The sequence below is a fragment of the Epinephelus lanceolatus genome, chromosome 7, assembly GCF_041903045.1.
Source record: "Epinephelus lanceolatus isolate andai-2023 chromosome 7, ASM4190304v1, whole genome shotgun sequence".
In the NCBI taxonomy this organism is placed as follows: domain Eukaryota; kingdom Metazoa; phylum Chordata; class Actinopteri; order Perciformes; family Serranidae; genus Epinephelus; species Epinephelus lanceolatus.
The window spans coordinates 39,155,734-39,169,043 of NC_135740.1; the positions used below are offsets into that span (position 1 = coordinate 39,155,734).

General features: G+C 39.7%; 1 protein-coding gene and 1 long non-coding RNA gene across 19 annotated transcripts in view; one reads left to right on the forward strand and one right to left on the reverse strand.

Annotated features, from left to right (window-relative positions):
- prom1a (prominin 1a) overlaps window positions 1-13,310 on the forward strand; it is a 110,221-nt gene that overhangs the window by 73,427 nt on the left and 23,484 nt on the right. For all 18 annotated transcript variants that reach the window (XM_078169530.1, XM_078169537.1, XM_078169542.1 and 15 more), the window contains 10 exons: window positions 1,569-1,689; window positions 2,786-2,849; window positions 3,186-3,275; window positions 7,423-7,652; window positions 8,516-8,590; window positions 8,753-8,816; window positions 9,117-9,276; window positions 9,668-9,820; window positions 10,525-10,648; window positions 12,752-12,855. In XM_078169530.1, the coding sequence (XP_078025656.1) occupies window positions 1,569-1,689; window positions 2,786-2,849; window positions 3,186-3,275; window positions 7,423-7,652; window positions 8,516-8,590; window positions 8,753-8,816; window positions 9,117-9,276; window positions 9,668-9,820; window positions 10,525-10,648; window positions 12,752-12,855 (1,185 nt within the window). The remainder of the gene's footprint in view (window positions 1-1,568; window positions 1,690-2,785; window positions 2,850-3,185; window positions 3,276-7,422; window positions 7,653-8,515; window positions 8,591-8,752; window positions 8,817-9,116; window positions 9,277-9,667; window positions 9,821-10,524; window positions 10,649-12,751; window positions 12,856-13,310) is intronic.
- The window catches only part of LOC117260804 (uncharacterized), a 68,231-nt gene that overhangs the window by 51,257 nt on the left and 3,664 nt on the right, over window positions 1-13,310 (reverse strand). The window contains exons 3-4 of the long non-coding RNA XR_004501975.2: window positions 12,021-12,100; window positions 10,497-10,589 (exon numbers count right to left, since the gene is read on the reverse strand). This is a non-coding gene — a long non-coding RNA (uncharacterized LOC117260804). The remainder of the gene's footprint in view (window positions 1-10,496; window positions 10,590-12,020; window positions 12,101-13,310) is intronic.

The window sequence follows — 13,310 nt, forward strand, 5'->3', positions numbered from 1 at the left end:
TAATCCTCCAGGACTGTAACATGCTCATGTTTAACCCAAACAATGTGTCATGTGACTGCAGTTGGTTCAGATCCAGGTCGGAACACGTTCTCACCACAAACGAACCACACCAGAGTTCGTTTGTAACCGGACCAAGACCACCTCTTCAAGAAGGTCTCGGTCCAGTTGTTTTTGTGCGCACCTGAGTGTGATTGCTGTGTTCACACCTGCCCAAATGAACTGCACTTAGGGGGCAAACAAACTTGAGTTTGATTGAAGCAAACCAAACAGGGCAGGTGTGGAAGCACCCTTAGGACCTCATACAACTTCACTTAAAAAAAATCTGACCTATCCCTTTAACAATCAGAGTATGAATGGGGCACAACCTCAGTTTGCATGAACTGTAGGCTCATACTGTACATACACACAAGCAGTTGTGCATACCAGCACATATAAACAGGTGCACATGCAGAGACCTAAGCCTCATTATACAGTGAGTCACAACACCCTGATTCATCTCCATTGATCTAAACCTTCCCTGTAGCCTCTGACTCAGTCCTTTTGTTATTCCTTTCTGCGAGTCATCTTACATCATTCATAAAGCTGCTTATTCCACCGAAGCGTTTCTATAAATGAGATTCACTATGTTATACAACTGAACTGTCAGCGGTTTGATGCTTCGTACAGAAGTCTCTTTGACCATCTGCTCTGAAGTTAATCACCCTATGAACCCCAGACACACTCACTTGCACACATCCATGCGGCAGTAAAAACAAACTTAGATGCATAGCACTAGCTGTGAGATGCTGAGCTGAAAATTCAGCTGGGATGAGTGTGAGTCATGGAAACGGCTTAATATTATGGGCTGTCTTTCCCTTGATGTTGCTCAAGCTAATTAAGCCTTGTACCGAGCTACGCAGGTCTGTTTGAAGTGTGCTGGAGACTCACTTTAATGGTCTGCTTTATGCAATTCTGTTTTCACATTTAATTTGAACATGTTTACAACCCAGGGACCTCAGGTTATACAGATAGGGCCTCAGAGCCTAACCGAGATACACCTACATTTCCTGCTAGGAGTTGATATCTGAATTACTTGGGGGGGAACAAATCCTCCTAAAATTCAACTATTATCTTGAAAAAGCAAGAAACAACAAACCACATGGTAAAAAATGTTAATAATATGCTTTTATGCTTCCAGTCATTTTGTATGAACGCTGAATGTGTGATTTCTTTCAGTTGATGATATGATTTTAGAAGAACACAATTATATGAGTGACAAACCCATTGCCTTTAATGATGCTGTATTCCACCATATTAGAAATATGCTTATGCTCAGCTGTTTTATGTCAAGCTGGATGTCAAGGACTTTAAGCTCACTCTACAGGTACTCTCAGACAAAGTTGAGAAAGAAAATGTTAAAGTCAATGCGGTGGTGCACACTGACCTCTACTGTTGATGACGTGTTACCACCCTGTTGTGTCCCAACACACCCCTGGGCTACTGTGGTGACTGATGTGGGAGCAGCAGGGTCACTCAGTGGCACACAGAGACACAAAGGTCACACTGTTTTGTGTTTGTCATTTGTTTAGGATCGGAGTGCTGTGTGCATACGCTGCCAACCAGAACCTGAGCTCACAGGTGAAGAACATACGGAGACTGGTCAACAGCAACATGAGGGACCTGCACACCTTTGCTAATGACACGCCGATGGTGAGAGAGTGGTTCTACAGTATGTGAAGATTAAGCATTATCACTGTGCTTTGTGTCCTGAAGCTCCAACAAGATATTAAACTATGTTATAAAAGCAGACACTGAGAAATTTGCTGTCAATATAAACACGACAAATTTAATTATACAACAAAACCATCAACTGGACAGCAAGTAGTTTGTTGATTATACGACAGCATAGCTACTACTAAAGGAAATTTTAGCTTGTGAATAATTTGGGTAATGTTGCGTACACATGGAATTGGGCAGACACCTGACAGCAGACGGACAAAACCTTCTATGTGGCACACGAAAAACAAACAGTCTGACAAAATGATGAAAGGTGTGATAACATGCTTTGATGGTAATGCTGTATTGGTAACGAATAAAATAAAATAAAATAATTTCATGTGTATTTTTTTAGGTATTTTTTTCTAGTAATTGTCAAGACCACCCATGTTTTTTTGCCTTGTGTGAAGGAGCTATGTAACATCTGGTTGTAAATTCCATTGCGGAAGATGACAAAAACTTAAAATATATTTAAACTTGAACAGCATTGCTGTCTACAGTTAGCGTTGCTGGTATTCTCTGCCTGCCTCATCTAATTTTACCATCCTGCTCTCATCCACTAAAATGATATCCAGTTTGCTGTCTGCCTGATTCCATGTGAGCGCAGCATAAAATAGGGTTCGGTCATGGTTAAATAAAAGGCTGAAATTTAAAATTTACTCTGATGAGGAATATTTTCAATATCTCAGGGTGTTAGAGTCGTATCAGACTGCTAACATTTATAGTCATGCCTCATTTATGTAATGTTTTCAAGGTGGGAAAAGAGAAATCTCTCACTTTTTGTGTATGTGGCAGCTTCTTTAAAACATAATTCTCATTTGAGGAGCTTGGGCTTTTAATACTCACTTTGATTGTAGGTGTTAAAATGGCAGCGTTCAGAGAAGAAACAGTTTTGACAAATAACATGAATCTGACCCTGTGCTGTTGTCTTTTACTTTAGAGTGCTTGTTTGTATCTAAGACGAGATTAACACTCATTTTCATCTGCTTCCATCTGTAAGACTCTGCTCTGTTGTGTTTCCTGTTTGCAGCAAATTGATTACCTAATATCCCAATACACCACCGCCAAGAACAAAGTCATCTATGACCTAGATAGTAAGTAAACCTCCTCTGCGCCTATGATTGTAAAGTAAGTGGACAGAAACGATACACTGAGTTCTTGCTCTTGGTCGTATATCAGGCTTATTATCTGAATTCACTGCGTCTACTTTCCTTGACTTGTTTTCACAACAGATTTTGTGACATAACTAGGTCTAGATAGCTACAGTGATGACTGTTATGGAAGATCCCTGGAGTATTCATCCTACTTTTATGATAGCACTGCAGGCAGCTCTTTCTTGAAAGTTAATACCTGCAAAGGCAGCAAACATAATAAAGACAGGGACTATCTGACTGTTTTCTTCTGTGTATCTGATGCTGCGTCCTCTGCAGATATAGGTCCATTATTGGGTGGACGGATACACGATCAGTTGGATAAGGAAGTCCATCCTGCCTTGGACAGAGTGCTCAATATGGCTGGAGGTACGTGCAGCCGCATATTTTTCATTTCCTTCATGATATGATCAGGTTATTATAAGCTGCAAGCTAATGAAAGCAGGTTACAGTTGCAATACAAAATATTGTGCAAGTCATAAGAGTGCCCTGCCTTACCTGCAAGTATTGTCAGTTATTTAAAGGTATACCATGCAGGATTTCTCTAAAAAAACAATGTTTAGACTGGGGATGAAAACGGTTACTGGTGCCACAATAAACAACAGTGCATTTCCTGACAGTTAGCATTACCTTTTCAGTTTTTAATTATCAAAACCATGGGTAAAAAGAACTCCCTCTGCTCAAGGATCAGGTGCTGTTCGGCTGCAGGAACATCTCAGATAAAATCATAAACATAAACCACCACACACTGAACTGAATTACTGTGATTCTAAGAGCACTCTTAATAAAATCACAGTAATTCAGTTCAGTGTGTGGTGGTTTATGTTTATGATTTTATCATTTAAATCATATTTGACTACCATCAACTGAAGTTAGCAATGTTCTCTCAGACGCAGCATGCAACATGGGTTTGTTGTGCTGTTCCAGTGTTTAGAGAGTGGGCTTTGGTCCTCATCTGGAGTGACAAAGCAGCAAAAAGCACGCACATCCACAAACAAAATTGTGCAGGTGCTGAGCTCAAAAATGTGGAAAACTGAAAAGGTAAAGAAAAGCTCGCACACTGCAGGGTTCCTATTCAATGTAATCAAACATTTCAAAGCTAGGCTGTCTTTACAGTTAATCAATGCACATGTTATATGGTTTTCGTATGTTTATATAACATATTAGCTATGTTATTACTCTAATGTTTATGCTAACAAAAACTGCTGCTAATTTTATTTGTGATTTTCAATATAAAACTTGGTGAAATGATTTCAGTATGTTTATCTGTGCTTTTTCAGCACATTTTAACAATACTGTAATACTGATAACCGTAAATAATTTTGGTCACTTCAATTTCATACAGTTTCATCTCTACGGACTAAATATTAACCGCCTTTGCCAATCCCTCACACCTCATAGTACCGCCATTCTTGTTCACATTCTAGTTACATCCCATATTGATTACTGTAACTCGCTTCTTTTTGGTCTCCTGCTCAAGTACATCCACACAAACGCCCTCCATCAATCACATCATTGCTGCCCTTCTGCAGCTTCACTGCCTCCCTGTTAAATACCTCATTGACTTTAAAATCTTACTCCTCACCTTTAAGGCCATCCACAGACAAGCTCCGCTGTACCTCTCCCAACTCTTACACATCCACACCCCCATCCACACTCTCAGGTCTCTCTTCCATCCACCTCACTGTCCCGCCAGCTCACCTGACCACAATAGGGTCCAAAGCCTTCAGTTGCTCTGCTCCCCACCTCTGGAACCCTACTGTTATTTTCTCTATCTTTGCCTATAAGGTGACCTTCACTGCCGTGAAAGGTGCCTATAAATAAAATGTACTATATTCTGCAGAGACTCTGCCTGTATTTTCTTAATTTCTTTTTATTTTGTTGGTTTCACGACATTACTAGTCAGCATGTGCAGGTGAGGTCAGGACTTCATAAAAAGGAAGCGACCTGGTGCCAGACTTTGAGCAGCATATATCCAAGAGGAAGCTAATATCATGGACGTAGCGTCAAAAAAAAAAAAAAAAAACCCTGCAAATATAGTGAGGCAAAACAACAAACAAGTGAATCTGGGCTTTTACTTTCTATGCCTACTGTTAACAAACAGTGACCTACAATACCTGCATAGTATACCTTTAAAGATTAGAAAATTGCTCCTAAAACCAAGTGACATCATAGCCCCATTATCAGATTTCTCTTCACTAAATATAAGCTGTATTATGTTTTCAAAGGCTGATATATTCTGCCGTGAATATAATACACTGTAATGGTTTTTGGAATCTAATTTCAGTTTTTGTTTCTCAAAGGTCAGTGAGTTAATAAAAGCTGTTTGTTTTGTTTATCTTTATGTTATGCTTTTTTATAAAGTGAAAATCGAGAGAGCCATCAAAGGTAACAGTAACTCAGTAACTGAACAAAGACCCACAGTCCCTTGACCCCTGACCTTGTGAACTTTGACACCAATGTTGCTCCTGTGATTTGTTCCCTTGTGATCTTCCTTGAGCACTTGGACCTCTTTAAGGATTTTAAATGAACAACAACCAATTAATATATTAAAACTGCACTACGTAACATCTGAGTCTGGTGACCACAAGCAGCAGATCATTATGTGTGATTAACTTATGTAAAGATACAAGTTATAGTAAGTGCCACTTCTTAAACTTTAAATCTTCCTTGAAGAGACTCATGAGGAAGGAAGTGGTGAAAAATATTTTCAGGACAGGTTCTGCTGTCTGCCAGCTTGGTTTGGATCCAGTGTTTACTTGCCATCCTTAAGCAGACATGTTTGTATTTTTCTTAAGGTCAAATTCACCACCTGGAGAACGCACAGATGGTTTTCTGCTGCTGCTGTCACCAGATAAATTGTTTTTATTGGCAAACAGGATGAATCTGTGAGGGTTTTGTTTTTAATTTACACATATAAACAGATGTGATTACTCTCCATAAAAACATTCGCCTAGTGCAGTTTTAAGTTAATGACATCACCAGATGTTGCAAAAAAAAAAACCTAAAGTAACATCAACCTGCATTTGGATATTTCCCTTTTTACTCCAATTGTGTTCCCCCACTGTGAAGTGAGCGTAAAAATGTGTTTGTGTGACCACTCCTGTTACTTTATTTTAACTGCTTCACCTAAAATTACACTCTCATGAAAATGAATCAACCACATCAACATTAAACTCAGAGACTACACAGGCTTGTAGCACAACAGAAACAAAGATGACACAGCAGTCAGCAAGCATGCCCAAACTTCAGGTGGTAAAATGCTTGAGCACAGATGACTGTGAATACAGTTTGTGTTCTTAATGTTTGTGTATTGTTGTGTTCCTACTGGGGTTGAGCCGAGTAGTCAAAGGATTTTAGGGCCTGGAACAAAATTTTCAACAAGGCTTACATAGAAGTGAATATGGCATTAATGCATTTAGCACATAGCATCCATCTATGTTCTCACTTCCTCCAGTGCTGCTAAGCATTTAGATATGTTATATCCTCCTCTACACTCTTGCATCTTTTATACCAATGTTCAGAGATGCCAGTGTTTTTGCATTCTTTATCCTGTTTAATTTTAAAAGTCTGCTGCAGGCTAATCTGTGACTGTTAACCAACACTGGCTGCTGCCTTGTGATGCCTTCAATTGCTCGGCAAAGACTTAGTTACAATAATTTTTAACAGAAAAAGCTATAATTTCACATTATTCATAGCATTTCTGTTGTTTGCTGAAAGCTGTTTGGAAGTCAAAGTCCATCTGTAGATGCTGGAGATTCACACCATAGAAGCAATCCAAATGCCAAACATCAGGTCTTGGATCTGAAACTGTGTACTGAATACTCGGCTCAGGCCTGGTCCTTACAATGAGTGTGTACTTTGTGTCCCGTGTGATTCTGTGCTTTTGTGTAACATAAGCCAATATTCTACGGACCGTCCTGTTGCTGTGTATGTTGATACTTAAAACCGATTTGTCAGACACTAATGCATTATGGTACTACTATATCAGATCAGTCTGACTGGTGAAACAATAAGTTATTTGAAATTTTATATGCCCCAGAAACAGTGACAAAAAAGTTATTTTACTGCTCTGAATATAAGAGTACATTTATACACTTCCTGTCGTAACAGCTCCACTGAATTTCCCAGGACAGAACTAAAAGATTTAATAAAATATTCATAATTCTTTAGGAGTCATTTTGCAGCAGAGCTATGCAGTCTGGGGCTCATGGGGGAAAAAGCCTTTCCTGACAACTCATTCAATTTTAAATTTTACCTCGAAATATAGGTTAGCTAATGAGAAAAGTTTTCAGTGCAGTTGAGTAGGTGAGACACTGCAGCTGTATCAACAACCGCTTGACTGTTTTTAATGTTGGAGGAACGATTTAAGTTTGCAACAGAAACAATGGAAACGTCTCACTCCATTGTTCTATTTTTGTCATCTCTGTTTCGATGGGCCTTCACATCCTGGTTTTCCCCTCATACGAGCAACCAAATCCAGTTTCAATCTCATCTGTGTTCTCTTTCTTTTCAGCCATGCGAGAAACCAAAGAGGCCCTGGAGAACGTCAGTGTGGGTTTGGAGGTTCTCCAGGAGGGAACAGGGAAGCTCAACTTCAACCTGAGTCTGGTCCGCACCAGTATCAACCGCACCCTCAACGACCCGGGCTGTCATGACGAGGAGTCAGACGCCACCACTGCACAGCTGTGCCGCAACATCCGCCAGTCACTGTCCCAGCTGCAGATCGGAGCCAACTTCACACGGGTACAAAACGAAATGCAACTGGGACTTTTGCACATGTCCCACTTTTTTTGCCACATGCCTGCTGAATTATTGCAATTATCTCCTTCACAGATAAAATGCCCTCCACCATTTATCTAATAACTTCATGATAAATACTGAATTTAGGAAATATTGTCTCAATCAGTGTTGTAATACTCAAGATCAAGATTCAAGAACAATTTTTCAAAGTCTTGGTCTCGTCTCAGACTCGGCCTTGTGTTGGTCTCAGACACAAGAGGACGAGGGATTTTATTTCAAGATCAGTCAAAACCACACTGCAGAGATACCACTGTACTACCTGTGCAATACATACTTTGAATAAAGATGGCTGAGTTGATTTCAGCTCCTTAGTGTTTGTTTGTGCATAGAAAACAAAAGAAAATTGTCAAACATAAAATTCACCTTTTGATTATTTTATCAAGACATTCCTCATGGTGCACTTATACATATACATTAAAATAAATGATAAATAAAAAAGGGAAATGAAGAGGAATCTCGTTTTCTGTGGGTGTTTATGTGGGAATATGGACCTTTCAGATAAATTTGATAAGTGCCTATGGTTTACACGCTCCACATTTTACTGTAAGCGCGTCAAGAAGTGTGGGACTCGCATTAGTCTGGTCTTAATTCTGCCTCTTCCCTACAAAGTCTTGGCCTTGTCTCAGTCTGGATACACTGGTCTTGGTTTTGATGGTCTTGATTACAACGCTGGTCTCAGCACACTGATTTGATATTAACTGCATGTTAGGAAAGCAACAAGGATCACTGAATGTTGATCAAGGATTGTTCAATTTTAACTTATCACTGTGTATTTTTATCAGTTTTCATTTTCTGTCTCTATTCAGTTACCCAAAGTGAACGCTCAGCTGCAAAAGGTGAACGATGTACTGAAAACGGACCTCAGTGCCATCGTCCAAAGGGTGAGCCTGCACCATAAATCTATGGATATACTAACAGTGTTGGCAAGGCCAGTCTGTAGTGTCAATTAAATTAAAAAATAAACAAATACTTATATCACCACCAAACAACAAAATGGACCAAGAAACTCTATGTTCCAACACCTTGTCCTTTTCTTCTCACAGGGCTACGTCTCTTTAAACAACACACCACATATGGTGGTTGAACAGACCAGAAGTGTTGTGGAGAGTAAGTGACATTTTTCACTTGAAAGCAAACATTAATAATTGGGATTTTTTACTCTTATTTCCCTCTCCATGTGTCTCTTTTCTTCTTCTGCCTTCTGAGTTTGAGCAAAATCAATTTAAGTTTGAGTCTACACTTATTTCAGTGTAAAAAAATATATCCAATTTACAACTGTCTATTTAACATGAGCATGTTTCTGAGTATTGAATTTGAAGCTTTAATCAGTGCGGCCGACATCTTTATTTACTTATCCAGTACCATATATTGGAACCAATGGATTAAATTAACTGATCTGTCTATCAGATGTGCAGAGTTTGGTGGACGGCATTGGCAACAACATCAGCAGCTTTTCCAAGGTGTTCCCTGTGCAGAGCTGCCTGGCCAACTTCACCATCTTCATCAGCCATGCTCATGCTAAGATTGAGGACTACTACCCTGAGATTGACAAACTGGACTTCTACAGGTAAAAGTACCTGTAAATACTGTGGTGTGGGCACTGTCCTGATGCTTGATATTATGTAGCTTGACCAGACTCTTTTCACAAAGCTGTATAAGCCTGCACTAATATTTTACATTCATGAAATATTAATATCACTTCTACATTAATGCAGTTTAAATCAGTGCAGTGGGGGAAAACCAACGATGATATATCAGTTCTTTTAAAAGCTTTTCTTTTACCCCCTTTAACTTATGGGCTGTGTAAGGTAGAGCTTCATTGTTATGCTCAAGGACACTGCAGCAGGACTGACGCTGATATACACTTAAGCTGTGGAGAATGATGTCTTCCTATTTGCTGTTATTTTAAGGCCACCCTCAGTGAGAGCGCTGACTCTTCTGCTTCCTGCTGCTTACAGGTGGATTGGCTGCATTGCTCTTTGCTGCATGGTGGTTCTGGTCCTGGCCTTCAACTACCTGGGCCTGCTGTGTGGCACCCTGGGCTACGACAAGCACGCCTCACCTACGACACGAGGCTGCATCTCCAACACGGGAGGAACGATGCTCATGGCGTGAGTCAACTGCTCTCACAACAGGCTCTGTCAGTTTCGAGATTTAAAACTAAAGATGTCAAAAAGTCAGTTTGATGTTGGCACGGTGCACTGCACTGCACTACACTACAAGTACTTTGGGTACTACTTGTTCAGGTGCTGGTAGTCCTCCTAAAATGACTACTACTTCTACTATAACGGCCACAAATACTACGATGTCAGTGGACTATTTACTGTACATGCTACAGCACTTCTAAAAGGTAAAGAAGACCAGAGCACAAAGTCAGAGTCATCTCAAGGATCTGAAGAGCATGAAAGAGCAAAGATGACCTGGAGGTGCTGTTGTTAAAGAAAGCTTATGCAAACGAAGCATATGTAATACAATATCTGAACAAGCTGATACAGATTATGCAACATGCAGAACCTGTTTCAATAAGAAGAATAGTTGTCTGCAACATTTTCCACAAGATTAAAAAGTTCCATATTCAGGATTTTAGGGGCCTCACACAAAAGGCAACCATTTTTTTACTAATGTATTTTAAATATCCTATTTTTTTGTTTTGCGTTATATCTAACTGGGATACTGATACAAATCTGAGGTAATCTGATACTGTAATTACAACGGCTCGTTTTAATTCCCCACCCGATCCTCTAACGCTACACCTCCACCTCTTATTGTTATAAACTTTATCTGTACCTGAGGGCCTGTCTGTCCTTCTCCACAGCGGCGTCGGATTTAGCATCATCTTCTCCTGGGTGCTGATGGGAGTGGTAACAATCATCTTCTTGGCTGGAGGAAACATGGAGAAACTTGTTTGTGAACCCTTTCACAGCAAGGAAATCTTCAATGTAAGTCGTGAGCCACCCTTAAAATTACACCGTTCACTGTGTAGGAAGAAAATGTACAATACATCTCAAGTAGTAATTTAGCTTAATTTTGATAATGACCATAGTTCTGTATTTTGATTGTGACTTGGAATATGTACATCAGCCCATAATGTTCTTTTACCTAAACCCCTAAAAGAGTGTCTCTGCCAGACAGTTAAAATATAGACACTGTTCCTCTTCTGTACTATTTACTGCATGTCAGTGTCCCTCAGGTGGGCTTGTGAGAACAGCAGTTGCTCCCAGTTGTGGGTGGCACACTGTTGTTTGTAACAAGTCTGAATCCTGCTGCACTGAAGCCATCCATAACATAGTAAATCTAATTTTGCCTCAATTCTCTCATAAAATTGAGACAGATAAAGTTTTTCTTTTTAAACAAGTGAAATATGCTGTTGTTTCAAAGAAGTGAAAACACCCCATGCACAGGCGGGCTTCTCTCCTGGGTGCCAGCTGGTGCAGGGTAAACCACAGTGACTACGTTTACATGTAAACTAATATTCCACTACTTTTCCAAATATGACAATATTCCAAATTTGACACAGAATATTCAGTTGGATTCACAAGCCTTTTTCCATTGGATATACCGATTTTATTTGGGTTTAAATACCATTATTTGGATATGTACACAGCGCATTCAGAATATGCATCTTAATTTAGGTTTTTCCCGCAGTTTGCAACACACAGCCTCTTGCCTTTAAACGGTCAGCTCGCGTTGTCATGAACACACTGTACACAAACCAACATGCTAACAGTTTGCAAGGCTGGCATAGAGGTGCATGCCTAAAGAGAGCCCACATATCTGGTCGGAAGAATAAACACACCTACTTTTAAACATTATTAAAGACTTGGATATCAACAGGTTTTTGGATATATTGTAAGGCAGACCTTTTCAAGAAGGTGGTTTATGGAATGACAGAGGGAGGCTGTGTTTGCTCGGTTGAACAAGTCAGACACTGAAGGAAAACTTCGAAAAAATCCTGGCACGATACCCATTCAACTTTTCCATATTTTTATGTGAGAAACATGATGAGTGGGTATGGGAAAAATGAATGAATGCATGACAATGTCAACATAAATATTACATTTCATAAGATAATGAGATATTATTAATGTCAGAGTACAGCAGAGGATGAGTGGATCCAGACTGCATACACTTCCATAAGATACCATGAATATAAGAGTACACAAGTACATGAATAATGTCATAATAAGATATCAAAAACTAGAAGAAAAAGGAGACAAAGTTTGTATAAAGGAAAGAGGGAACTACACAAAACACATAATACCTACAAAAGTCAGAGAAGATGAATATTACACAGAGTAGATATAAATATACCTGTCTCAATGACGGAGGAGAAGGAAAGGCTGTGCCAGAAGAGGCTTTAGTGGCCTAACTTCAGCCACATACCAGGTCACCTGTCAGCACAGAGAGACAATGTAGGTTAGACATACAAGCAAAAGTTTAAAAAGTGGACCTAAGTCTGACGCCTCACTCAGCCCATGTGGCTCAAAGGAATAGTGCTGTCACTTCAATTGATTTATGTGGTATAAAAACTCTAAACTTCTCAGATTTTAGAACTGAACAATAAATTAGACAACTTGTTGAAATTGATATTCTTGCAGCATTTTCTCCTGCACATCCCCCTCTGCTCTTTTGCTGTCTCAGTTCAGAAAAGTTTTGATAAAGGGAGCGACATTTCATCTTTTCTGCAAACAGAGCAACAGAGTATTAAGGGGAATATACACAGTGTTAGGCTGGGATTAGTTCAACCATTATTACAGTCATTCGTGGGATGATTTAGTGAGCATGCACGCTTCCTTCAGCCTCATAACTCATTCTTACACAGCTATACTTCCAGTAAACACATGAATTGTAAGGTTGTTTTCCCCCACTTAGGTTTAAAAAAATACATATTTGAGAACTCACAAGCAAACAAACAAGAACACTCCTTTGTTTGGGTCTGTGTGTTGGTCTTGAATTCTAATCAGGTTTATTTAATTTACTGTTTGATCCCATTTGCTTCCCATGAGAATAATTCATCACTTATCCTCTTCCTGATCCGCCAGGTTGTGGACACCCCGTATTTGGTTAACCCAGAGTGGAAAAACTTCATCCCTGGCTACATGTACAACGACTCCGACCTGGAGCTGACAGCAGAGAGCTTGTACAGGCAAAGCAAACTCATTTTTATGTATTTAGGTGACAGCGTTATGTCTGCCACCTTTCAGAAGCAATGCTTTGGTGATGATTATTCTCCTCATGGCCTGCTCCACACTGTCTTATCTGCATTTCACATTAAGGTTTGGTTACAAAACTGAGTGGATTTTGCAGCATGACAAGCCGTGTATTCAATAATGGTCTGTGGAATTACTGCATGATGCCGTTTTTCACATTTTGCTTAATTTGTTGTTCTGGTGCGGGCGTCGGGTCAGGCATCAGGCACACAACTGAATATTTTATTTCCATTGATGAAGATGCAAATAAGAGTTTCTATTAACCTTGACAAGCTAATTAGCATCATTTCTCTACACTATCTGTGCTGCTTTACTTCAGCCTCTTTCTCAGTGGTTGCATCAGCTTTCATCATCTCCTTCTAGTGAGAGGCTGCAAATATTCAGTAACTGG